We start from the raw sequence: 27547 nt of genomic DNA on the forward strand, positions 1-27547 counted from the left end.
TCTGAGCATTATGAACCCGATTATATTACACATAGAGCTCAGATGGCTCAGAGCCATGCTTGGGATATTAACTGTTTCTATTAAGCTTAGCATTTAGAGATCCTTCTGGCAGAGGAGGGCAATGCTGAACGAGTGAGCATTCCCACAGCAGAATGGTATGTGTGAGTACAGTTAGGGAGGGTTTTGTAGTTCATTTGCACAAGGGATAACCTGAGTTCCAGAGCTTGCTAGCTCAGGGATGCTCAATGAAATAATCTTTTCAGTGTACTACTTTTCTAGCTGCAGGTGTTGTGGAGGAGGCACTTACTGATGTAGATGTACAGGACTTCAAGAGAAACCTTATGAGGTGCTATAAATGTATCATAAGGGGAAAATCCATATGTAGTGTGTCATTTGGCAGAGAACGTGATAAAGTGGCATTCAGTGTGGTTACTTGTGATTCTTGACAGCCCATGCCCCTGAAAGACTTTTTAAGACTTGGTTTCAACTTGGTTTCAACTTCAACTACTTTGTGTTGAAAGTAGCTTTAGGAATAGTAAAGGTCCTTTCCGTTTTAAAAAAAAAAAAAGTTTATTTTCATGATTCTGTTTTGTGCTGTTCCAGATTTTGTAAAAACACACACTCTGAAAGTCCAAACAACAACAATAATAAAAGAAACCCTTTGTGGATTGCCTGGGTAACCCAAACAAACTTGATGAGTTTCTCACTGTTTGAATACACATTGTCTGCCAGGTGGGAACTGTGAGGCTCTTCCTTCCCTCATCACCCACAAGTGCAGGAAGAGATAAGTATTTCATCTTGGTGGGGCACTGGCTGAATTTGAAGCACACTACAAGCAGACAGATATGCTGAATTTGGAGCCTAAATGGCTGCCTTGGGGAGGAAAGGGGGCAGAGAGGACTGTATGGCTGTTAGGGATATGAGGCACTGGAATAGTGCTGTGGGGAGAAGAGGGGTGCTGGAGGTGGCAGCACATGCTTTTGGGAAGACAACCTCTCATCCCATCCTCGAGGTAGTGAGGCTTTGCCTTTGCTGGGCTTGGGGTTAAACCCTTCTCCCAGTAGAACTGCAGTTTGCAGCTCCTTCCTCTGTACTGGGAGAGAGATGTGGCTGTTGAGGCAGGGACTGCCTACTGTGCAGAGAACACCTTCTCTGCCGGAGAGAGAACGGAGTGGGTGGAGGTATCCCATGTGCCATGTGAATCCATGTGCCACTGTTTAGTTCATGCTTAGGCTGACAGAAAGGGGCTGAGTTTGTGTGTTTTATTGATGAATATCCCTTTCCTCAGAAAGCAAACAGCTGACATCTTTACCTTGCTCTCCAAATGTGGGCCTGTAGTGCAAGGAAGGCACATGATGACCTTGGTGTTCCTGTGCCTTCTCAGCTGCATTTTTTGTCTCAGATGCCAGTGACCCTGAAATTTGGATGCATTTCCCTCTGCTGCTTTGTGTTAAAAGTGAATAATGAACTGTGATGTGTGGAAGCAGTTTGTATGATGGAACCCATAAAATAAACTTGAGGGGATGGTGGTGGTGGTTGGAAGAGCTTGGCTGAGACATGGTAATTGGGCTGGATGTAGTGAGGGAGAAGAGGAGCCAGGAAGGGACTGCAATGGGAATCAGCCCCCAAAATAAATACCACACGAATGGGGCATGAAGGGATAAAGAGTCTTCTTCAAATCAGATTCTGTGCCTGAGACTTCCTCTAGAATTTCCTGCAATTTAGACAAATGACCAACTTCATGTTTTTAAGTGGTGTGTGTGCTCAACACTTGCAGGCGTGTGCTCCCATCCAGCTGCTGAGCAGAAATCCTCGTTCTTCGGTCTTGCTGGGAGCTGCTTTGCGCTTTTTTGTGGCAGCAGCTTTTGCAATAGAAGCCCCTCCACGCCCCCCGCCCCAGGATGGCTTTTTCTATGAAAGAAGCCGGCGTAGCCAGGCAGACATTATCCCCTTGCCGGAAGGAGGGACCCGGGCTCCCTGGGGAGGGGGGACGGGGAGTGAGTGATTCATTGCAGCTGGCTGCAGTTTGGCCTCCTCTCTCTTTGCCCTGGGTGCCAGGGAGTGACAGCTTGTGGGCAGCGGGCCAAGCCGTGAAAAGAGGAGTGTGTGAGGCCTTTAGCTTTCTCATGCTTTATCAAGCTGCAAAGAATAGCTCGATATTCAGCCAGCGTTGGTGCAGGTCAGGAGAATGGAAATGCGAACTTAACTCCTGACATGCTGGCTGATGGCTGACCGCAGGCACTGCGCCGAGCGAGGGCGGCTTTGTACCGCGGCGTGCGGGCACAGAGGAAACGTGCCTTGATGCCATGGTGAAGATAACTTTTTGTTAAGTGGGCTGCCTCTGGGACCTGCTGGGAATGTGGAAAGATGGAAAGAGTGCTCTCCTCTTCTGTTTTGCTGTCTGTGTTGCCGGTGAGGGATGGAAACACTGGAAGGTGGGGCTGCAGGAGTGACGGGTGTCCTGGGAAAGCACGAGGGACTGTGAGGCGTGAGTGGCATGTCTGTCCTTCCACTGGTGGCACAGCACTGGGAGATGTGATGCGGGTCCCTGGCAGTGCAGGGAGCAGGATAAGGCCATTCCCGGGGCTGTCCCCCCGCACCGAGGTCCTGCCAGGCTCTGCGGAGGAAGGGCTGCCCGCCGGCGCACAGGGAGTTAAGCTCCTCATCGCCTGGGGGTGAGCCTACCTCGGGGTGTTGAGCTCCATTCCCACGGCTTTTCCTTTCTGACCAGAGCTGGGGGAGGGATCGCCTGGAACAAGTAAAATGCCTGGAGGGTGGAAAACAGCACCCTGGCCCCTCTGGCCTTGTGTTGGGCTGGGAGGGATCTGTGCTTCATGGCAGGCTGGGCTGGGGCTGCCAGCCAAGGCTGGGGTCTGTCGCTGCACGGCAGGCTCTGGGTAAGGTGCTGGGTTATTTCTCTCCTTTAGGCAAAGCAAGATGGCTTTGCCGGCAATAGAGTTCCTGCCTAGAGACTGAAATAAATGAATTCTCAGCTGGAAGGATGTAGAGTAGAAATGATGCCCCAGCAATTCCATGTGCAGATCGTAGCACGGGTTAACACAGGAGTTTTGTGGCTGAGCGAAAGAAGTAGCATTGAGTTCCTTACAGGACGTGCAAGTTCCTCAAAGGCATAATGTAGAAGGGTCCTTCCTCCCTGATGCTTCTCTCTTCTCCTCTTGCACCTCTTTGAGCTGCTGAGTTGAGCTGTTTGAAGCTCTGAGGAGAGGAAAGAGGAGGGGAAAGAAGATGAAAGTCCGAAGGGCTGGGGAAGGGAATTAGCAGGTGCTCAGAACACAACTTGTGGCTGCCTCCAAACCCAAATCCCACCATTTCTCCATCAGCAGTGCAGGGGGGCTGGGAGAGCCAGAGGTCTCTGCCACATCCCAGTTTGCTGTGGAGCTGAGTGTCTCTCTGTCTGGGATACTAATCCTGGCCAGCACCAATTTCCCAGCAGAGGGAAAAGGAAGTTTGAGTACCTGTTCATCCCCTAGAAATATTCTCTGAGGACCAAGGTGTGCAGTCCTTATTTTTAACAGCTTGTAAATTCAAGGCAAGGTGAACTGACATGAGGACCCAATAGCAGCATAAAGGAGAGATAACCCGTGTGCTTGGAGGGCAGTTACACAGTTTGATTCTGCTGGGCTGTGTTTGTGCTGTACAGACCAAGTTATACCAAAAGCATGGCAAATGTGTAGTTAGAGACTGGATTTTTGTTTGTGCATTGGGTGTCTGGCCTTGCTTCTGCCCCTGATCCCCTTTGCACAAGGGAGAAGTACTGTGATGCTCCCACTTGCTGTGCTGACTCCTGTGGCAGGGGGATCTGCAGGAGAGAGGGTTTGGGAGGCAGTATTGCCTGTGTGGCTTTATGTAGCCTGGGTCAGCACCCAGATACAGACCCAAGTGATGAAACAACAATGTGCAAATATTCTGCAAACACCAAACTCCTGGTGGATCTTGTTGATCGTTAAGTGCCAAAATCCTAACACGGACTGGTAGGCAGCAGCCCTTGTTTGCTTTTCTGCACCCAGGCATCTAATGGTCGCTGAGCTCTGCTCTTGAGTGTTCTGCAGCTCTGTGCTCTGCCCATTTACTCACCCAGCACCGGGAAATGTGGGGCAGGAGCTGGGGTCCCAGGCTGATCCAAGCCCTGTGCGACACAGACCTGCAGTGGATGCACAAAGAGAAACTCTCCCTGGCTGCAAGGTAGCTTGGGACCCAGGTGCAGCAAAGGCACCAGCGAGAGCTGGCTCTTCGAAGGGACAGGGGGTGTGTTCCCATTGTGCCTGTTCTGGTTTGCTCCTGTCAAACCTCTTCTCATTATTCTCGCCTTGAGCTGTCTCAGGCCCGAAGGCAAAGTGCTACAGAAGGCTCTGTGGGCTTTCCCTTGAGAGATGTGGGGTCCTTGGAGAGTGGTTGTTCAAGGGAAGCACTGCAGTGGGCTGAATCGAGGCTGTTTCAGGCTGCACAGCTCTGAGCTAATCTCCCAGAGGCAGAGACATTACTCACCAATCAGGAATGTGTCTGTATTTTTCCTAATGAGAACAAAACATTTTATCCCTGTTCATTAGCAGAGAGTTAGCGTGTACAGTTGCTATGCCAACAGACTCCTCTCCTCCGCAGACACACTGGGGGTGTCCTCCATGCCATGGTTAGAAGGGTGAACGGGAAGGCTGGTTCTGGCAAGAAAAAGATCCCATTGTTTTCCCAGGGCTGCCTGGACTTTGTGCAGCTGGCCAGACCTTGCCTTCTCAGGGGGAAGGGAACCACAGCGGGAGTCAAGTGCAACAGAGATTTAATTTATTGGAAAAATAGTCTTTGCATTTCACGCTATGTTGTTTTTTCCAGCTTGAGGCACACTCTTCAATAAGAGAAATGAAGGTGTCTCAACGTTCCCAAGAGTCCAGATGGTAAGCAAAATGCGCCGGGAGTCAGCACTGGGACGCCCATGGACTGCTGCAGCCCGCCGGGCTCCTCCATGTTCCTGATCATCCCGGTTTGTGTGGACAGTGTCATGCTGGGCAGCCTCTTGATGCTGCTGCGGTACGAACCCACCTGAGGAACTGTGCCAGCTGGGGTTAGTTGGACGAGCTCACCAGGCACGTGGTCTTCTGGAAAGAGTGAGTGGCTGTATGTGAGAATGTGCACTGTTCCCTTTGCAAAGGGAATGTTCCCTTTACGCAGGGAAATCCTATGAAGGATGAAGGGCATCTCTTCAACAGAAGCTCTGTTCTGTAGAGTTCTGCTATAAGCAGATGTATTTACTCCAGACATTACTTGTTTGCCTGTCATTTTTGTCTTTGTCTTGATCTTCCCCACCCCCCCAGCTTTCTTGAGGGACTGATTGGGATTTGTGGGTTGCAGTGGTGCTGAAGTCAGGCCACTGTACACCTTTTGCAAGAGTCTTCTTGGCACCTCTGATGGCTGCACTTAAAATATAACATATAACTTTAAAACTTTGAATTTTCTGTACAAGCGAATGAATGTAACCTGCAGGCAGAAATAACAAAACAAAAACGTGACTTTCTGCTGGTGATCTATAACTAGAAATGGGCCAGTGAGTGTTGCCAAATGTGAAGGCAGACTCCTGGAGCAGGAGTGAAGTTCATCTCTGTCTGTCAATCACCACGGAGCATGATGAGCTGCTTTGTGCTGGCTGAGCTCTGTGGTGTTGACAGCTATAGACCCTTGAAGAAATGTCTCCCTGAAATTGAGTTCTCCTTTCATGCTGCTTCCTGTTAAACAGGATAGTTACAACTCCTATGTCAGTTTGCCTAGTGAAGCACTCTGTAAGTGAATGTGTGGAATTTGAATATGGGAATCTGAATATCAAATGTAGGGTGGTACACCAGAGATCCCAGACTGAATGAGCTGCTGGAGATCTGCAGATCTGCATGAACTGCTGGCTGGGAAGTGAAACCCTGGCACCTGGATGTAAGGAGCTGATTTAGATGAGTCACTGACTTTTGCACTGGAGAGATGAGTATCACTGGGAGTACAGGAGCCCTTCATCAGAAGGATGTCTGCTTGTTGGACTTGCAGCTATAGCAGCAGGAGGGATCAGCAGAAATAAAAACAGTGAACAAAGCCAGACAGCAACCCCCAGCCCAGAGCGCTCTGGGTGTGCAGCCCGTGCGGTTTCAGTTTGGTAGTAGATCTTGACTGAACTCTTAGATGACAAAGAGCAAGTTTTCAGAAAACCTCTTTCAATCTGGAGCATCCAAGAATAAATTCCGAGTACATATAACACTTGTACAAAGATTGGTGAGTCTGGTTTCCTCAGCTTTGCATTGCTCTGGGTGGTTCCAGTAAAACCACTAAATCAAAGCTGTTTGAAATAGGGAATGAGTAAGTACTTGAGATTACTTGAATTCAGGCCAGTCTCTTCTGGATCCATCCTTTCAGGGTACATAAAAAATAAAACTGTAAGGAGGACAGAGGTCTATATGTTGTATTCTTTGAGATATTGAGCTGATTCTGTCCAGATCCTATTGAAAAGGTGTTCCAGCAGAAGTGCACTAGACAATGTGGTTTTTAGTACCTTTAAATGTGAAAGATCATGTCTGGACAAACTAACTTGTGAGAAGTGAGTTATGGTTATTATCTGAGTCGTGCTCTACTTCATTCCTGTGCAGCCAGAGTAGCAGCTCAGTGTTACCTAGGAGAGTGTTACTTGTTCCTTCCTCGGCTCTTTCCCTGCCTTTTAAACAGTGCAGGGGCTGACTTTCTGCCCCATTTTCTGTGCACCACCACTTTTTAAGAGTAAAGATGAACATACAACTGCTGTGCTTGTGTGCAAGGCAAGAATTGTTCAGGAGGACCCTCACCTCTGCGGGGAGGAAGGCACATTGCTCCAGACCGGGGTGATGTGATTTGGCTGTAGGTGTTTCTTTCTCCTTGCTTCCTATGCCTGGCAAGCAGTTCTGTGTAGTGTATAGTGTGCTCTCTGCAGACTGCTCAGAATAGTGGGGGGTTGGGTATTACTAGATCTGGGGCCACGTGCTTCCTTCACATGTGATGTGAAGCCTCTGCATTGCTACCTCCAGCTCCCCTTCCTAATGAGTATTGCAGTGAAAGACCACTCCGAATGGCACTCGGGTCTTGCATCTTGATGTCTTGGGGTTCTCTTTCTGAAATGTCTCCCTATTCATGTTCTTTTTCACTAGGTGTACATGCTCCATTTGTTTAATGATTTAACCTTATTACAACTAGATTCTTGTTTTGGTAGTATCGGATAAATTATACAGACCTACATGTATTGACAGGTAAAGAATAAAAGTTCCAAATCGGTTTCTACATTTTGCCTCTGAAAGCACCTCAGGTGCTTGAAGAACCTTGAGAGAAGGGTTCTCCCCCTTCATCAGGATGAGTTATAGGCTGTTCATGGGATGAGGTGTCCCTTCTAATCCTTAGAGTATAGTTCAAAGCCCTAAATTTTGAGGGTGGTTTATATTTTTAAAAAGCTGTTGGCACTGAGTACTGTAAGTCTAGGTAATATATTTGCCCTCTCTGGTATTCTGTTGGGTTTTAATGGCCTTGCTTCTTCTTTTTTAGTTCCAGTTATACTTCTATATCTCTGCATCTTTAAAAAGTGCTTGTTTGACTCTTAGTAGTGAAACTGGCAAAGAGAAAAGCCAGATATTTCAGCCTGACAGGAAAGTTTAGATTGCTTAGTGAGCTAAGCGTGTATAAATAACAAAGTTCTATATCTGATAATCAAGAATGTGGGAAGCAATTAGGATCACTGCATTTGTGAAAGAAATCACTCAGGATTTTGAGGGAGTCATGATAAAAACAATGTCCAAACCCAAATATTCTCATATGGCTCTGCATGAGAACCGGGTGTGGTAAGGTTATTGTTGTTTCAAGTTGTGTCAGGAAATCACAGAATACTATGCCCATACTGGAGTAAAAAGTTGATGGATTGAAATACTCATAAATAACATAGGACAGATTAAAGTTCTGGCACACAACCTTGTCAGGAGGGATCCATCCTTCATCAGGGCAGGCTAATTCAAGTATTTTCAAAGAACCAACAGGGAGAGGAAGTTTTTGACAAATGCACTCTATTCTGTAGGAAGAAGCGTGCAGCTGAATACTGAGGCTTGAAAGTAAACTTGCTTTTGAGCAAATTCAGTTTAAGAACTTAGGCTGAATATTTTAAGAGAATTACCTCACTAGCAATTCACTACAGAAGTGGGGAATCCTTGCTGTATTTGATAATCCTCACAGTAGCTTCTCCAGCTCTTATGGAAGTTTAGTTTTCTATAGCTTTAGGAAAACTATTGCCATCTGAAGAAAGGTATCTTCAGATTTTAAAAATGGAACAGCAGCTACAGTGACCGGAGATGAGGGTTACCTTCCATACAAAGAACAGAATAAACTGGGATTCTTCCATCTGAAAAGCAATTAGTGACAGTTACCTTCAAATCCTGAATGGCATGGAAAGGTTAGAGGGGGAGCAACCTTTTTTTTTTCCTTTTTCATTACAAGTATGAATAGGTGTTGCATGGATCCAGCATGAAGTAAGCTTAAAAACAAATAATGATTTAGTCCTTGATGTGTGCAGTTAACTTGGGAAGCCACAGGATGTTGTGAATGCCAAACATCTGTGAGTATTTGAGGACACAGAGCAGGTCTATAGAAGAAGGAACTATTGAGGGTTAGTAAATGCATGGAAACCACCTCTATCCCAAGAAGACCCTGAGCTGCACATGGTGGAAGCCTGGAAGAGTATTCAGGGAGGTAGAGTGCTACTATGTGCTTACTTCATTCTTATGTTTCAGGCCAGAGCCAGACAACTGCAACCTGGTTTGTCAGCATGGAGTGGGAGGGGGGGTACAAATAAGACTGGTAAAAAAAGAGACTGGCACAGCTTGTGTTCTTAGTTGGTTCTGTGATGCTTGTGATATACAGCACGCACCTCTTGCTTCCCAAAGGCACTGCCTGTGGGCTGTTGGAGTCTGCAGACAGTTGACTTGAGTTTGAAGAGAGGTGGAGAGTATATTTCTGGAAACCACACAGGTAGGAAGGGTGGTGTGGAGATGAGTATTCTAAGCAGAGAAGCTGACTTTCCCCCTTTCTCTGTGCATATGCTCTTCCTATGGGATAGTACATATTTTGCTGAGGTACAGAGACTGTCTTGCTGCTGATAGCCTGAATCTTACTCGTGCGAATTCCCCCCCTTTAATGGGGTGTTTCTTGCCTTGTAATGCACTGTAACTGAATTTGAGCTAAAATGGGTGATAAGCTGATGCATTACAGTGCAACCTCTGTTCCAAAGCATTTTTGAACTAAAAATGTCATGGCCTACGTGAGGTTCCTACTCTTCAGAAGTACTCAAAACACTGGCCTTTTTTTAGGTCCTGTCTAAACATTTAAAAATAACTTGAAAACAGGGCTCACTTCTATATACTTCACCCCTGAAAGTCTAGGCTTGAACTTGGTTTGAGATGCTTACCCAAATCTGCAGAGGGCACAGTACAGAACAGCCCTTAGTTGTTCCTTTGAACTTTTAATTTCAGAAGGAAGAGAACAATGTCAGGGTCTCTGTCATTTTGTCCCTAGAGACATAGTCTCTGCTGTTAGGCAGTATCCTGTTGGGTTTTTTTTTTTGTTTTGGTTTGGTTTTTTTTAACTTGTTGTTGACTAACTTTGCTGCTGTAGTCCTTGGGGAGCAGCTATGGAAAGCTGACCAGTAGTGGAATTAGGATGACGTATATTCTTGCAGGAGTGCTCTACTGACTGAAAACTGAGTTGATATATTTTGGGAAACTATAGCCCCTTTCCAAGGATACAGAAACTATCTTATCTGCATCTCATATTCTGTAGTGAAAGTTACTCCATGGAGTGGCTGAGATTGAGTGCTCAAATTACAGCTGAGTAGTACAGACAGGCCTGGGGCTGACAAAAGCCAGGTGGAGTCCATACAGGAATAGGACAAGGGTCACGTTGGTGAAGACTGGCATCAGGTGGAGTGGACTAAAGTTCCCATCCTGTTAATCAGCATCTTGACATGTTGCACCTATTTAGTCAGCTGTTTGATGCAGGAAGAAATTTCTATCCCAAACCCTAAGTCTCATCATTGCAAAGTAGCAAGGGGCTGTTGTTACACCATTTACAGAGTATCCTTCCTTTTTTGCTCACAATTTCTCAATTTCTGTTTTCATCAGTAGCTTTGCTCAAGCAGTGATTCTCTCTCAGCTTGTTCCTGTGTGTGCTGGACCTCTCTGCCATTCTCCAGATAGTCTGTCCAGATTAGATTTAGTTTGACCCCATCTTTAGCCAGTATGATCTTTTCTATTCCTAGCTGATCCATGATTTTAACTAGTGTATTTTCCACTAAGCCCTGAGAAGATTGAAATTAAAACTTTTTTTATGAGGGTAACTTGTGCCAGCCCCACTGTGGCCTCCTGGGTTGACATGAGGTGGCTGATTGTTCAGTTTGGTCCATGTGTAAGTCTGAAGAGTGCTGTCTGAGCCACACTTCTGTGGGTTTTATTAGTTTTCTATGTGTGGCAGAGTAGAACAGTTTCCTTTCCCAGAAGAAGGCACAATCCCTGCCATGTGTGTGGAGCTTAAAATGACAAAGGAAGGGTGCCTGGAACTGGGACAATCTGCAAACAGAACTCTGCTGACCACAGGCTATGGTTTATCCTTCTAGCACAGATGTGCATAACTCTTGCCTTGTTTCTTTAACAGACCTCTGCTCTGTCTCGCTGTTCCTTCTAGCAGAAGAGCAGCCACTCAGATGCAAAACTCAGTGCTATTCCTAACAAACTACTGTAAATCTAGTTTTCCTGTCTCCTGGGCACTTTTTTGCCCAGGGGTGACCCTGGCAAGGCAGCATTCTCTTGAAAAGCCAACAGTCAGCCAGTTATACTGGCTGAAATTCCTGCTTGTAGCAGTTTGCATGTCAGACTAGCACTGCAGACCTGTTTAGTGCATCTCTGCAGCCCCGGGGTGAAGGTCTGGGCTTCCCTGAAAGGGGAAGGGATGAGCCAGTCAGTCCTGCCCAGCCAGTGGCTGTCAGACTGTGCAGGTGGGGCGGTAGCAAACAGATGGAGAGCAGTCTCAACCAAAAAGTCTTTAAAATTCATGGCTCCCATGAACAGGTAGCTGGTTCTCAACCTTTGTGCCTTTAGGACAGCACCAAAGGAGTTTTTGCAGCCCTGAACAGGACCAGTAGCTCAAATGGTTTGTCAGAAAATTAGGATCTCCTCAATCCGAGCAAACAAACTGCTGTTGCAATGCATTAAAATTTATTTTGTCTTGCTATAAAATTCCTTGTTCTGGATAAGGTGTGGTTAGATGTCTGCCTGTTAACAAAGTGACCAGAGAACTCTTGCTCCACGTGCTTTATTTCTCCAAGGACCAAATCTCACAGTGTCACAGTTTCTGCTTCCTCTGCCACTTAATTTTCCCATTGCTCTTTTTCACTCCTCTGTATTGTGGACCCTCAGTAATATGGATGCAGAGCAATTGCCTGATGGCCCATGCACAGTAGTAGCTCTCCCACCCCGTGTCTGTATACAGTCTGGTGCTCTGAATTTCATCCTTGAAACAAGAACTTCCAAGTGTGGGCAATGTCTGGGGTGGAGGGCTGTGATTGCAGGGTGGAAGAATATGCTGCATCACTGCTAATAGCCTGTGTCTCCTCAACCACGTGCACCTTGAGAGCCCTTCATGGACAGTTCCTGGGCCACCATTCTGTGTTGGACTACATTTGAAAGCACTGGATATCCAAGATATCCACCCTGTGCGGGACAGTCATTGCTCAGAGCTGTTGAGACTGGTGTGAAGTTGATCCTGGTTCTCAGCTCTGCACCCAGCCTGTTCAGGCTTCTGCAGTAGTGCAGTGGGAGCTGTTGTGTTTTATATGTTATGTAGCTATGAAGCTTCCCAAGCTTGGGAAGGTCCCCAGGCTTTTTGAACAGCATAGGATGTTGCTGTCTGTTATTGGCCTTATGAAAGCCCTGGCATTGGTTTGCAGAGGTGGAAGAAAATGTCTGGCTACCTCAACTTGGATCATTATCTAGCCGACCTGTATCACTTAATTGCCAGACTATGGAACCTAATAGTTCATAGCTGAGGACTGAGAACCTTCCAGGCTTAGGCACTAATTCATGGAAGATTAATTGATCAAAGCGTCACTTCTGATACTGCTTTAACATGACTTGAGTAATACAAGATAGAATACACCCCATCTTGGTTTGAAGGCAAACCACAAGCAGATTGTGGTAGTGATGTGGAGCTGTGTTGATTTTGCTGTCTCTCCTGGGTGGGAGGGGATCGGTGCTACTCATGTGGCTGCATTGCATTAAACGTATTTGCAAGTTACTGCCTGTGTTCATGGCTGGAGCCAGAACTGCTGACAGTCTTGGAGTGATAGGGGAAGGCTCTGCTGTCAGACTGTACATTTCTCCAGAAAATTACTGGGAAGAGCAGAAAAGTGAATTTTATTTGAAATGGAGAAAAACTCTAGGGAGAAGAATTCCTTCCTCTCTACCCAGGGCATATTAGTTATTTACAGAGCTGTTGTGGTGCTAAAATCTAAGATTTAAGGGGTGTCAAGGAAATTGCTTTAACAGCACAGAGCACCCTGCACTGTTCAATGTCTGCAGAGTGAAAGGATTTATTCAGATCAGGCTCCAGTGTTTAACATTTCTCATTTGCATCTTGACAACTGGATGGTGGAGCTCGGGATGTGGTCCCTGTGTGCCTGCCTGTGGTCTGTACCACTGCTGGCATGAACTCCTCCTGTGGTTGGTCTCTGTTCTCCCTTCTACTGTGCAACCCTGCGGGGCTGCTGCTGGCATGGAGACCATGGGATTTCCTCTGGGGTGCAAGTGTAGGACTGGTGCTTTTTCACAGGAGTTTCACAGGACGTTTGAAGCTCCTCTCCTCTCCTGCTAGGTGACTCCAAGCCAGACTGGATGGAAAAGAACTTGACTTGGGAGTGTGGCCTTTGCCTCTGGGACGTGAGAGCTTGGTTAGGGGTCACAGTCCTGTCCTCTGGGAAGCATGTGCTGGTTGCAGAGGTCTCTCTTCCTTCTGGAGGGACATCTGCCAAGGAAAATAGACTCTAAGGCAGAAGTGATTACATTGAGATCGTGTGCTGTCCTGGCTCTTTCTGTAAAAGGGACTTGGGCATTTCTGCGTTACAGAAATCAGCATAGAACAGCTAGTGCAGAGCAGCATTCTGGCTTTTGTAGCCTGTGGAGCCAAAGCTGGGAACAGGAGGATCCTGGCTGAGGCTGGGGAGAGGTGCCCCTAATGATAGGGAGGGCAGTGCGGTTGGGAAGGTGTGCCTTGTTCGAGGTGGAGGCCGGTAAAATATGAATCACATCTGTTTGAAGTAGTGATGAAACCCCAGATGAAGGTTTTCTGTAATATCTGGCCAGAGCGTCTGGAGTGCTCCAGCTTTCCTTACTCCCTGGTTAGAACGCACAGTCCTGACCTACTTTTAGCCATCGTGGTTCTGCTGGAGGCTTGGCTGTCCCGACAGCAAACACGTTATCTGCTGTGTTCAGTCAGCATCTGAGTGAGAAGTTTCCATCAAACATTTGGCAGACAGGGAAGAGCTGTTCCTGGAAGAGGGACTGTTGGTGCGTTAAACTCGATTCTGCCACTTCTGTGCACGATGGCTCCGGCCTTGGCTTTGGTTTCCCATGGTGTGCATTAACTTTTGTGCTGTGCTGTCAGGATTCAGTGAGATGGTATCTAAATGTTAATATAAGGGATACTGCCTTTAGAAATAGCCAGTGAGGTTAGGCTTCCAGCCTCCTAAATATGCGATTAGGCAGGGCTAGAGTTACATTCTTAATATTTAAAAATAAATAAAGTCTATAAATGTACCATAAAATAGATGTTTAAATAGAAATGTCATCCTGGGGCAAATTGCAAAGCTCTGTGTAGCTCAGTATCCTGCCTTTGACAAGATCCAGAAGCAGATGCTTAATGAGGGCTGTAAGAAACAGGGCATGTATAATGTGGTAGATTTGGTTTGTTTTTTTTCATTCTCCCCCCTGCCTCCATTTGCCTCCCAGCTTATGACCATCATCAGTTTAGGGCCCTGCTTGTCCAGGAGTAGTATCTCATCATCTGATTGTGACCATATCTCTTCTCCATTAATTTATATAATCCCTCTTCTAACTTGTTTATGTTTCTGGTCTCCATGACATCCTACAGCAGTGAGCGCTACAATTTAATTATTCATTTTAAGTGTTATTTGAAATATTCTCCACCCGGTGACAATATCCTTGAACTGGCTTAGGAGAGTTGTCTCTAACTTTGGTGAGTGCTCTCATTTTCTGCATTGTAAGACATGGTAGTCAATTATTCCACGTTTTTCATCTTGATACTATGTCATGTTTCAGATCTCTTGACTTTTCCCAATCTTCCCTGGATTGTTTCTTTGTCCACCCGAAGTCCTGCTCTGCTCAATCGCTCCTTATATAGAAGCTGATCTCTGCTTTTGGTCATCTTTGTCATCCCTTTTGTCATTCTGTCTTCTTTTTCAGATGTGGGAATCAGAGCGGCCTTCAGCATTCAACAACATAATGGGGATATGTGTTTTCTTTCCTAATTACTCCAAAACCTGTATTTGCCTTTTTGCTTGATATTAAATACTGAACTGACCTACCAAGTTTCAAAAGTTTCTCTGAGTGATAACAGCTAATTTGGATCCTGTTGTGTTTATGTAATTAGAGTATTTTTGATTGGTTTTGGTATCTATTGGCATCTAAAATATTGTGTAGTTAGTTAAAAGTGCCTGAGTTCTGTTACTTTTTGCAGCCTTTTCTGAATTTGATTGTGATGAAGAATTTTTTTAATAATAAAATTTGCCACTAGTTCTAGACATATTCATCTCCTTAGGTCTTATGGGAAAATATTGAACAGTGCAGGTTGCAGAATAAATTTTTGGCAGATCTCACTGATAATCTTCATCTGACAGGGAAACTCTTTATTTCTTATCTTTTAACTACTTATTAAATCATGATAGAGACTGTAAGTTTCATTTCACAGTAGCTTAACTTTTTTTTTTTTTTGAAGAGCCTTAGTTTTTTAAAAATCAGTTTAGTTCATATTAAACAAATTGAAATCTGTCTCTTGGATCTCAGTTAACCAGAAATGGGAAATCTACTCTTGGAATTTCCTGGGTACTGCAGGGGTTTCTCTCTGCTTCAAATTTTAGTCTTGTATTTTGATCAGCAGTTGGGTTCTTGAACTTCTACAAGCAGATTTGTTTCTACAGGGAGTGATGGGCTCAGATTTATGTAGATTTGCATAGAAACAGAGAATTTGCTCAGCAGGGTGAATTGGATGGGTAACCTCAGTGAGCTGTGCTTTCCCAGCAGGGTTCTATTACAGCTGGATTAAACCTATCTAGGCTCTCTGGATATACACTACACATTAAAGGCTAGAGAATGGGATTTTTTTTTTTCCTGACCACTTGTCTGGGAGAATATTTAAGTCACTGATGGTATTTGACTGGATGCAAACTTGACATGTGATGTGGCAGCTAGAAGAGCAGGAGGTTGTTGGGTGGGTAAAGGGAGGGCTGGTGGGTCAAGCTGGGGAAAGTAACGTTTGGTCTGTGTGCAGCATTAGAAAGCTGAAGGGATGGCCTGTCCAGGTCAGGTGCTGTCAGAAGAGAACGTTCATCCAGGTCAGGTACCTAAAGGGAAAAAAAAAAAAAAGAAAAAAAAATGCTGACAAACAGGGATGAGCTCAGAGAACTACGAGAAAAATTAAGTATTTCTGACTGAAGAAGCTCAGACCACTTAATGTGTCCATCCAAAGGATTACACGTGCTGCAATCTGTGATTCAGGAATGCTCAAAGCTGGCAGGATGTATAAGGGAAGGATTGCCTTATGCTTGTCTGCCCTTAGACTACTTCTTAGGCATCTATTATTGTCTGCTGCTGGAGCCAGGGTTTCTGTGTAGGTGGACCTCTGTCAGAGTTAGAATAGCTGTCTTTATCTGCTTGCCCAAGGAGGATTAAGCAGAAGGATTAGTTTTCAAACTCTTCATGCAGAAAGTGCCTAGAAGCTTCTTTGACTTAGAAGATTTTGTGACAAGCAAAGTTAGACAAAATGACAAGGCATTTTACTTGGGGTAAAAAACCCTCAGGGATAAGCTTGCTGGGTTAAGGTGGCAGTTTCTGTAATTTAGGAGCCCTAAGAAAAAAATCCTGCTTTCACTAGGAGGCTTTAGTCAGGAGCTCGTGGGCTAGAAGAAGAGATGGTTGGTGGTGTTCTGTGGTTTGATTACGCAGAAAGTTGGAGCGGATCCTAAAGGACTCTAATCCTTAAATGTCTAACACTGGCTGAACATTATCCTTTGGTTGGGTTGAGATGCTGAGAAACTAATAGCTGGCTTGATTTCCACTTCTAAAAATGCACATACACCACAGTGTGTGACTTTGGGTTAGTGCTTGAGAGGATGGTGAAGTGAAAAATCAACCCTCGATTTACAATGACAGAGTATCTATGAAGAAAGCATCTTTAACAGCAAGCAGCTTGTGGTTGCTTTATATTCCTTGTAAATGTTTGTGTAGTTTGTCTTGGTTTATAAAAAGTTCACTATTTAACACTGTATTAATCATTAACTCTTCATTAACCAGTTCTACTGGAAGCTTAAACTAGTGTTTATAACACATTTTCTTCTCTGCAAGGGTAAAGTTCGGTTGTGCTAGAGCTGTTTAGAGGAAATTACTGTCCACTACCATCAGTTAATTCCAGTATGGCTAAAATTAATAATTAGGTGGCCCCAGAGGGACTTTCTACAATTTCCACAGAAACTTCATACAGTTTTTCAAAGAACAGTGCATGAGCATCATTAGTGGCTGCAGTATCACAAAGCTGACAATATTTTGTGCAACATTGGTTTAGTATAACTTCAGCCCCCTTCCAGAAAAGTACCTTGTAGTGGTCAGCAGAAATTATCAAGCATTTAGAAAACATAATTTTCCCAAGTTTCCCATTGTTTATCTAATAATGCCATTAATTCTGTAGTACAGAATTTCTGCTTGCTTTCCTTGCCATTTCAGATTTGATATTTTGTCTTTAAAGATTTGGGGTTTTTTTTAAGTTTTGACATCAGCTCTGGTGCTACTCACATCTGGTGTAACAGAGCTCTCTTGTCTGTGCCAGTCGTGCTCCGACAGGATGGCTTGGACTTGGGATTCTCCTTGGGGTCAATTTTACTTGGAAAACAGAGGTTTGTGTTCATCTCTGCCAGAGCTGCTCACTGCAAGTGTTCTTAAACAACAGAGCAGGGAACTGGCCTGGTAGTAGTAAATAAGACTCAAAAAAAGATTTATTTATTTAAGGGGAATGCCATCTTTCACAGCAGAAAACAGCAAGTCTCTGTTGAGCATATGAAGCTTAGAAGGGAGCTGTAATTCAGAGCTTTTGTGCAGAAAACACAGCAGTGGTCGTCTTCCTGCTGCTGGGCTGTTTGAATGTGCTGGAGCACAAGGGTCGTCGTGCAGCTGGAAGAATGGTGCTTTTAATTGTTAAATCTTTTAGTGCTCTCACTGCGGGTTGGCTCTGCAACTGATACAGTGGAAACTGCAGGTGGAAATTTCAGGGACCTACTTTTTTTTTGGAGGATAATTCTGCTGGGTTTGGTGTCAAGTATGAAATCTAGCCTAGAACCTGGAACATAACTGACCTCTCAGTGTTTGGGGGATAGAATGTGGTATTAGGGAAGTAATCTGTGAGGATTGAAATAATCTTTATGTGTCGATATGCTGTTAAAATATGTCCAAATCAGTTCTGGGTTTGTTTCCTTAATAAATGTGTTAAGTCTCTGGGAGGGATACATGAGGTCAGAGAGGTAAAAATAGTGCTACAGAAAACATGGTCCCACTTCAAATTCCAGGTAACAAAATAGTGCCATTGCTTCGACATTACTGGTTGTTGTTTTGTGGATGTGATATAAATATTCTGTGGCAGAACTGACTAATCCTCTAGCCCTCCTGTTGTCATCCAGATTAACTAAATGAAACTCAGAAGTATCATTTGGATATTAATATTTTACAGGGAGTTAGAGGCAATGTTCAGAGTATTGTCTGGAGCATTTTCCTATTTAAAGGGAATTCATCAAAAAAAATGGAATGTTTAAAAAGAATCTTTAAGCCTTGGCAATTGCATTCAGAATTAATTAAAGGCTACACACTTTTAGTGCAATCTGTCTGCAACAGCTGTGTTATACACTAGCAATGAGCACAGGAAGCAGAACGGTTCAGTAAATCCATAAAGAGCTCAGTAGTGTAGCTTGTCATGAAACCATCAGATTTAAATGTAGGTTATCCTCCTCCTTCCTGTCCTCCCAGAGAGGTTGTGATGGGCTTAACTGAAAGGCAAGCATAAAAAAAGGCAGTGATGCCCGTGCTTGAAAAACAACTCGGCAAATGGAATCAAAAGACACTGCTGGCTTTTTTTTCTCTCAGTTTTCATGTAGGGTGCAAATCCTTCTGGCTGCTGATAGCTACTCTCCTGCTCATTTCTAATGTGTGTTTGCTCACCTAGCAATAAATACAAGTTCATTTGCTAATGGCTCTTTAGCAAAGAGCAACAAAGGGCACTATATTCAATGTTTATCCATTGTGCAGGGTGATTAGAACTAGCCTGCAGAACATGCTGTACTACCCTTTTGTTTTGTTTTCTCTGTTCTCCCAGAGTCATGAGGGCTAGATGGCAGTTTCCTACCTGAAATACCTTTGAGGGCTAGCTCTTAACAAAGTGACTTCTAGGGGGATATCGGTGACTGAAAGAAGAGTAGATACAGGTCAGACCTTTGAGCACAGCAAGATCTGCTTTTGATTATGGTCTGCTGGAATGAAGGGCTAGTTGCTTTTCCAATCTCTTTCCTGTACAGGTGCTCAAATAGGTAACATGTCTTCAGTGAAACATTAGGGATAGGTTTGAAGACAGACTGAACAGCTTGTAAGAAGATCTTTGTCGCTGGAGGAAATAACCTTCATGTGCTGGATTTTGAGTTCAAGTACTGGTAGCATGTGTGTGTTAGTTGAGCCCTGGTAGTTGTCAGTGGTGCTCTGTGGGGGACAGAGCAGTTGAGCAGCTTGTAGGCACAACCTCTAGCCAGAAAGCCACTATTTCAGGATTCATAAATCCTGGAGACACATGCCAGTTTTACTGTGTGAGTGCTGGCAGAGGAAGGTTGCATTAGCTTGAAAGAAGATTACAGATCCCTCAGAGCGGTGTCATTTAATGATGTCTCGTGATCCTCAGCTGCTTCCAGATCAAAGATTGTCTTCTCCATGTCAGTGTGGCTCTGTTCACAACATAGTCAAGCTCCTGGTGTTGGATGGCCATCAGCCTATTGTTTTGTGTGCAGGCCTTTTAAGCTTTGAAACTGAGGAGGCTCCAGACAGTTGCAGAACAAGCCATCATGACACAGGCATGAGGTATAGAGACAGTCGTGTGGTTAAGGAGTCCCTTAAATCAAGTTCTCTCCAACAGTAATGGTGAAAATGCATAAAAAATAACTCACATGTTGGAGTTGCGGCAAGATCTGTGCTGCTGATGTAAACCTGAGATGATGGAGTCAAGTTAGATCTCCCTCCTTCAGTCTGTGTGTTACCCCTTATCAGGCTTCCCAGGTGACATCTCCTGCCTGATGAGGGTTTCTCTCAGGTGCTACAACGTGCTCTCTCACCACCATGGAAAAGAGACTCCAAGGCTAGCTCAGGGCTGTGTGCCAGCCTGGGTGAAGCAGTGTTCGTAGCTCTGAAGCAGAAAGCACTAAGTGTCCATTATCAGGGCAAACAAAAGCCCCAGTGTGCACGTAGCCTAAACACGGCGCTGGTACAGTGTGAATCAGCGGCTGTGTGTGCCGGGGAAAGCTGCCAGCCCAGAGCCGGCATTCCTGTGCCCCGGTATATCCTGACAGCACTACCTACTTACCTACAAGAACCGTGTGAAGTGGAGCTTTTCCAGAGCTTCACAAAGCCTATATTTCATAAAGTGTTGTATTTATAATACCTTCCATCCGCTGGATTTCACAAGTAGACTAATCCTCTCAGCTGGTCTTTTGGTGGAGCAAAGATGCCAGTTTTACTGACAAAGGAGCCGGAAAGCAGACTTTTGTGGTTTTTTTTTTTTTTTTTGCAATAGCAGGGAAATAGGAGATGGATCTAGAGTGTTATGGCTATTGTTCTCAGCATTGCTACTGTGCTTTCTGCTCGTTGTGTGCTGGATGTTGTACAGAATGAGTGTACAGTTTGTGTGGTGAGAAGTTTGTGACATAGTTGATTAAGTCCTGGAGTAAATGCTGGAGTAGTTTTCTCTTGAAATGCTGCAGATCTTTTCCATCTCTGTGCTGTAAGCACTTTTGGGCTAATAGCACTTTGAGCTTTCCAGAAAGACCCAAGAGGGATGATCCCATAGGAGGGAAGTGATGATAGTTTTCTTAACTTTAACTACAAAATTAACATCGCTGAGTTGCCAAAATGAGCGCAGCAGATTACAGGCCAGTTCTGAAGGAGATACTGCACTCATCAGCTCTTTGGAGCCTCTGACCCAGCTTGGCATCTGTGTGGCTCTTTGCAGCTTTGATACCCTGTCTGTGAGAGGAGGAAGGGAAGGAAGGAAATAAATTCACAGCTGCATCACCACCTACTTCTCAATTTAAATGAGGTGGTACTCATAGTAAATTATTGAGTACTTGCAGCTGCTGCCCTTTCTCCATGGGGAAAGCATTAATCTAAATGTTGCAGGTACTTATTACCACATTTCCACCATGCTGTGGGGTTCCCCATGCTGTTCAGAGCAGTTGTTCCCATTCATGGCGTGGCTTGGGTGGGTCACAGTAGATTTCAAGAGAAGTTGATCTAAATATCCTCTGGAGAGGAGCAGAATAGGTCTAGTGATTCCCTGGGTCTGTCCAACACCTACCCCATCTGGACTTGCTTGCACTTTGAGGCATGGGACAGGGAAGGAATGGAGCATTGTCCACAGAAGAGGCATGTTTAAATCACCTTTCACAGTACTGGGAGAGGTGCTGTGCAGAGATGAGTGCCAGCAAGAGAATTCTACCCCAGAGAGTGCAGAAACAAGTGAGCAGGTCTTCCTCTCACCCGGACATGCTGTGTAACTTCCCAAGGAGATGGGGCCCCCAGGGACTGGCTTAGCAGGGCTGGGAGCAGACTGGTGGCCCCAGAGGGGAGGCTGGGAATGCTGTGTCTGACATTCTGGAGGTCTCATCCTGGCACCCAGGATCTGCTTGGGTGGGTCATGCTCACTGGCAGAGGTGGCATGGGAATGTTTCCTCTGCAGCACTAGTGGAAAAGCCTTAGACCCACAAGAGGCTGTTGATAGCCATAAGTGATAACAAAGAGAGGGTTTAATTATGATATCTAGATCAAATACAGAGCAAAGGGCTTATTAGTTTGCTCTGAATTAGATCTCAGCTACAGTTTATTTAAACAATGGTCCTGCAGGTTTTGTTTGTCTTGGACAGCAGTTTGTTTTACTGTGGTGTTGCTCATTAATACTGTATACGATGTGCTGGCTCCTATGGAAATGTGGTCTTGTCCTGGAGAACTTCCAGTATAGCACCATAGTTATATTGTGCAGGAGTCGAGTTAAACATGGCTTTTTCTGATATTGCAAGAGTAGTGATCAGCTTCAATGTTTCATTATGTGCAATATTGCAGCTTCTTCTGAGGATACTGTGCCTGTCATCTTGGTAGAGAGATGAGCGAGTTAAGTTTCTGATGCTCCTGCAAGCTGTTGGCGTTTCTGCAAATGTCCTGTGCTGGCTCTTCATGTTTAGCTCTGTCTTCTGTAGTTATTCATGTTCTCTTTTCCCATCTCTCATAATGAGAGTGCTGCTGAATGATTTTGAGTGTTAATCTTCACTTCTGGTTCCAAGGAGTCATAACAGCCTTTCCTCTCTTGCAGAGTGTTTACCATGCCTCTGGGAACGTTTCTCCTTCCTGTTCTCTGTTTCTTGGGAGCAGCAATTCCACGTGGACTGCAGTATGTCACATTCTCACGCAACACTACAAAATTCCTCCACCTGTCCATGGACTTGGAATCTGGGACCATTTATTTGGGGGCCACCAACTTTCTCTTTCAGCTGACATCTGACCTGCTGATGGAGAACATGGTTCAGACTGGACCAGTTCTGGACAGTAAGGATTGCCTCCCCCCAGTCTCAAAGCTGGAGTGCCCCCAGGCACACCACACTGACAATCACAACAAGCTGCTGCTGGTGAACGCAGAGCAGAAGGAGCTCATCGTGTGTGGCAGCGTGCACCAGGGGATCTGTGAGAAGAGGAGCCTCGCGTCCATCGACCACGTCCTCTTCCGACCAGAGAGCCCTGGTGACACTCAGTATGTTGCTGCCAATGATCCCAATATCACCACTGTGGGACTCATAGCCTACTCAAAGGATGAGGTCCCCTTGCTGTTTGTGGGACGAGGGTACACTAGCCGAGGAGTGGGAGGAGGAATTCCTCCCATCACTACCCGAAATCTCAGGGCCCACGGAGGGGATGTTCAAGCAACAGACTCTCACTCCATTTTCTCCTATGAAGAAACAGCAAAACTGGCTGTGGGCCGGCTCTCCGAGTACAACCACCATTTCATTAAATCCTTCACTTACCGCTCGAGTGTCTATTTCCTATTCTACCGGCGGGACCTCAAATCTCAGTCACGTGAGTACAAGACCTACATCTCACGCATCTGCCTGGACGACTCTCACTACTACTCGTATGTGGAGCTACCTCTGCTGTGCCAGAGCAAAACCAATACATACAGCCTCCTGCAAGCAGCCTATGTCACCCGGCCAGGAAAAGACCTGGCCCAGGGGCAGCTGGACACCGAGGGAGAAGTGCTGTTTGCTGCCTTCTCTGCCTGGCAGGCATCTTCTGGGAAACTGAGCGAGGAGTCTGCGCTCTGTGTCTACGCCATGGAGGAGGTGGATCGCCTGACCAACTGGACTAGGGATGTTTGCTACATGAGAGATGGGAAGTCAGAAGAAGGGATAGAAGTGGCATATATTGAATACGATGTCAGCTCCAACTGTGTCCAGCTGCCAGCGGTAAGTGGCTTTCCACCTTTGAGTAGTCTGCAGTGTGTTTTTGTGTTGCTTTGTGTTCCTGAAGTCATCCTGCTTTTGCAGATGGATTTTAAAATCTGTTTGGGTTAAAAACCTCAGGGCTCAGTCTGTTTTGCCCCACATGGGCAGGATTCCTTGCAGAGGGAGAGGGACTGTGTGTGGCAGTGGGAAGAGCATCTGGTGTGACCTGGCCCTGAGACCTGTCTCATGGCAATACCAGGCAAGAACACTGAAGCTGCAGTTCAAGTTGTACTTTATCTGTGCCATCTCCTGGTCTGCACTGCAGGGAAGGAGAGAAGTATTTGTATGTGTACCTGTGTGTTGGGAAGGGGATTTAAGGGCTGTGCTGGATTATAGTGAGGTGCACCTCACAACAGCTGGCTGCAAGGGCACCCAGGAACAAAAAAGAACATAAACAAAACCAAGAGTCAGCACAGAGACATTCAAAGCCCACCTGGACATGTTCCTGTGTAACCTGCTCTAGGTGACCCTGCCTTGGCTGGGGGGTTGGACTAGATGATCTCCAGAGGTCCTTTCCAACCCTAACAGTTCTGTGATTCTGTGAAAATCCTTATTTCCTATAGACTGCTTTAGTCGTGCAGAACTTTTAGTCCAAGGAGGACCTTTTCCTGAGCTGTCTCTTCTTTGTCTCCAGAGCTGTAAGAGGTGGTAATCCTTCTTTAAATTCAACAACAAAGGCGTGATGGGATGCTGCAGGATAAAAATGTGACCTGAAGTGGCTGTGACCCTGAATCCTCACAGTCTGGGAGCCACACTGTCTGGTGCTGTGATATTGGGGATAGTGATACAAACACAGGGCAGCAGCATTCTCCAGGATGCACTGTCCTGACATGAGACTCTGTGGCTGTGAGCAGCTGTTTGCACCAAGGGCGTTGCTGGTCCTTAGCAGAGCAGCATGTTATCTTGTGTCTCCCGTCTATGGAACAGGCTGTGCAGATAATTGCCTCTTCCCAGGCTTGTGCTACAAAGAGCAAAGTGGTACCGCAGAGCTTTGGAAGTCTCAGGGTTTGGGTGTGTGGTTCAAAACCAGTCGTAAAATAATGGTTTTCCCTTCAGTAGCTAAAGCTGACTGTAGAGTACTTGTGGGACAAGGGAAGGGTAAAGAGCAGACTTGGAGCAGGATGAATGTAAGGTCAGGAGTAGTATGTAAGAGCTGGGAAGCAAGTGATTGCCCAGCTCCATGTCCTGCTTTCACTGTATTTCTTAGCCATTCCCTATGTGTCCTTTGGAAGACCACATGGAAGGACTTGTCACAGGTGATTTTTAGGGCAGCTGGATGGAGTTAAATGTCGAACCGGTGTGAGCGTTTTAGAAAAATCTTTCATTCAAAATTATGTAGGGTCCCCCTGTACTGTTTGATCCAGTGGGAAAAGAAGGCCAGTCTCTGCTATGTGATTCCTGGTGCATGATCCCAGGCTTCCATCTGCATGGTTTGGCACATGGTGGGCTGACCAAAGCACGGCGTTTTATTAACAAGTGTGTCCAATGCTGTGTAAATGTCCTAACAAACTCGATCCTTCACCATTCAGCACACGGTAGCGGTTGTCGTTCAGATTGTATCTAACAACGTGTAAGTGTCTGTGCCAGCTCCAGCCTGCTCCAGTCAGGGCTGAGTGGAAGCGCCTGTCAATGAACATTTTATGCAGGAACAGTTTTAACTCGTTTTCAATGGTGGCAGCTTGTGCTGGATGTAAGGATAATGCTAATTAATTTCACATTTTTCTGCCTCCAGACCAGCCTGTGCACAAGGTATGCCCTTTTCCCTAGTTAACTCTGCCTCCAGATTTTAGCCCATCAGGGGAGGCTAAGATTGAGTTTTACAGTTCAATATAATCTCTTCAACTGGGAAAAAAAAAATTGCTTGTTTATATAAGAATTTCAGAAGCAGTTCTTTTGTTCAGTTTGCTGGAGATCTGTTGTTAGTCGTGAGATGCAGGAGACTGTAGATGCTGTTCAGCAACTTGATACTTGGAAGTGTGAAACATGTTTCTGCAAGGCTTGGGAGGGCTGCATGTCTTCTGTGGGTGTAGTTTTCAAGGCATATACCTTGTCCTTTTGCTTTCACTTCTCTTCATGCATAGATGTAGATTTGTCCTGTTGTTTCCTGCCTGTGCAGGTAGGAATTCACAGCAGCAGGTTCATCCAAACCTGCTGCATCAGAGTAGGACACTGGACGGTCCCTGAAGTGCATTTTCTGCAACGTTGCCAAGATGTTACTGAAAGCAATTCAAACAGCTTCTATGTCAATTTATATAAGTAATTTATACAGTTATCATGGTCTTAATCCTGTAGAATGGAACGAGTTCCAGCTCTTGGCTGTGATTACCCTCACTGAGGCCATGGCCGGGCTGTGTCAGTGCAGGGAGAGCTTGCACAGGTCACGTTGGTTTATGGTGGATAAATGTGTGTGAGGTGACTTGCCCTTGGCATCACAAATAGGCAACAGCAGTGCTGAGCACAACTGGGGTAAAAATATTTCTGACTTGCATGTGTGGGTTTTCTTAAGCAATGCTTGAAAAATTGGCCTCAGTAGCGAGGTCGTTACACTCCAGACCTTATCTGAATTGATATAAAGCTTGCAAAAGATAGCTAGAATCCCACTGAAAATAAATACCTAATGCTTTGGAGCATGGAAATGTGGTGGTGGTCTCCTTCCTAATTAATCTTACAGGAGCTAGAGAACTGGAGAAATAGAAATCTTTTAAGTTACAAGAAGAAGATTGAAAGAAGCTTAAGAATCAAATGACAGAGCTGATAAGAAAAATATATGTGTCACTAAAAATGAATGATAGTTTAGAGGATGATAAAAACTAAAAATCATTAAAAGTTATAACCTCCTCTGAGGTTTTTAAGTTGGAGCCTTACACTGACCGTGCAGAAAATCACTGAAATAGTATTTGAAAGGAAAACAATAAAGCATGAGACTGAAAACAGTGTTAATGTAAACTGGCATGGTTTGTTACATGGAACTGCTGTGTCAAGCTTTGCTTCCCTGATAACATAGCAATGCATTTGAGAAGGCAACAGAGCTCAGCAGGTTAAATATATTTTACTGGGGGATTTCCGTAGACCTTGTCAAAAGCTGCTGATCGCTTTTCTTTTCTCCAGGAAGCAGCTAAGTATTTAAAACAAACAAACAAACAAAAAACCCCAACCACAACAACGCAAACAGGGGAAAAAACCAAACCAAACTCCCCAGAGAAATGGGAGGAGAGGAGAGAAAGGGACGGGTTTTCAGTGAGATCGGTGAGAGGTGATAAGCAGATGCCTCAGGAATGCCACGTTGTGCTGTTATCGCTGATCTCTGACGGGGGCAGCTCCACTGCCTGGTGCCGGATGGTACCGTGCAGCTGAGCACTGCCAAATGCAAAGCCACGGACATCAGACAGAAGGAATGTGTAACCCGGCTCACACGGAGTCTAAATTCAACCACGTTGCCTGAGGCAGGAGAGGGAGCTGGAGTAGATGGAGACTGCACGGTTAATGCTGCTGCTCCACACACAGAGTAATTAGTAAAGGGCTGGAGAGGTGAGTGAAAATGTTATCCATAAGGGATTTCATGATGAAAATAGTGTGTTTACACAAGCCACATTGTTTGAAGACAAGCCACTGATCGATTACAAAATGATGTTTTACATCATAATTGTTGGGTAAACAATCCTGCATTCGGTCTCCAAAAGGATACTGTAAAATTATAATGGAATGAAACAAGGTGTCAAGAGGGATATAAAACAACAAAGGAACTATTCTAGACAAGACTGAGTTTGTTACTTAGGGAACAGGTGAATCATAATGGAATATCTTCTCTCTACACATGCAAATAGTAAATAAGTTGGCAGTTTTCATTGTCTCTCCTTTAGAATGCAGTAAGTGAAAGCTTGATGGGACTGGGAGGGATCTAACAAGCACAGAAGGATGACTGTTTCTGCACTGTGCTGTGGAGTTAATGTTCAGAACCCTCACAAGACTCAGAAGAATTGCAGCAGTGTGGAGCAATGACTCTTGTATGTGCTCTATGATTCCTAAGTGTAGTTAGTAAGCACTTTGGAGCAGGCTGTGTCTCACCCTGTGTTTATAGTATGTCCTGGTGCCTTAGGATTCTGCTTCAGGTGCAGAATTTAATTTGTAGCTGATACAACAAAAGCAGGTATAATGTTTGACACGATACTTGTCACCAGGTGTCTTTGCACTGAAAGGAGAAATTCTCATCCTTTTGTTTTGTTATGAAAAATACAATAAATCTTCCTCAAAGCTGTATCATGGCAGTGTATAGCCAGTAATGTTTTTTGGAGAACTTGCAAAGGAGTTTCAATGCATTCCATTACTGATGTTGAATAGACTGGCCGAAATGTCTTCAGGATTCTGTGAAGGTACAAGCAGCTAACATACCTAAACTAATTATTAAAATATGGCTGGTTTTGCTCTCAGTAA

General features: G+C 45.1%; 1 protein-coding gene across 4 annotated transcripts in view; it reads left to right on the forward strand.

The window, feature by feature from the left end:
• PLXNB1 (plexin B1) overlaps window positions 1–27547 on the forward strand; it is a 65480-nt gene that overhangs the window by 3487 nt on the left and 34446 nt on the right. The window contains exons 2-3 of one of the 4 annotated variants that reach the window (XM_027640345.1): window positions 4846–5117; window positions 21934–23077. In XM_027640345.1, the coding sequence (XP_027496146.1) occupies window positions 21944–23077 (1134 nt within the window). In that variant the 5' untranslated portion in view covers window positions 4846–5117; window positions 21934–21943. Of the gene's footprint in view, window positions 1–4763; window positions 5118–21933; window positions 23078–27547 lie in introns of those variants that run through there. The other 3 variants (XM_027640344.1, XM_027640346.1, XM_027640347.1) reach the window with 3 other exon arrangements.

Source organism: Corapipo altera, unplaced genomic scaffold (genome assembly GCF_003945725.1).
Source record: "Corapipo altera isolate COAL_440 unplaced genomic scaffold, ASM394572v1 55, whole genome shotgun sequence".
NCBI lineage: Eukaryota > Metazoa > Chordata > Aves > Passeriformes > Pipridae > Corapipo > Corapipo altera.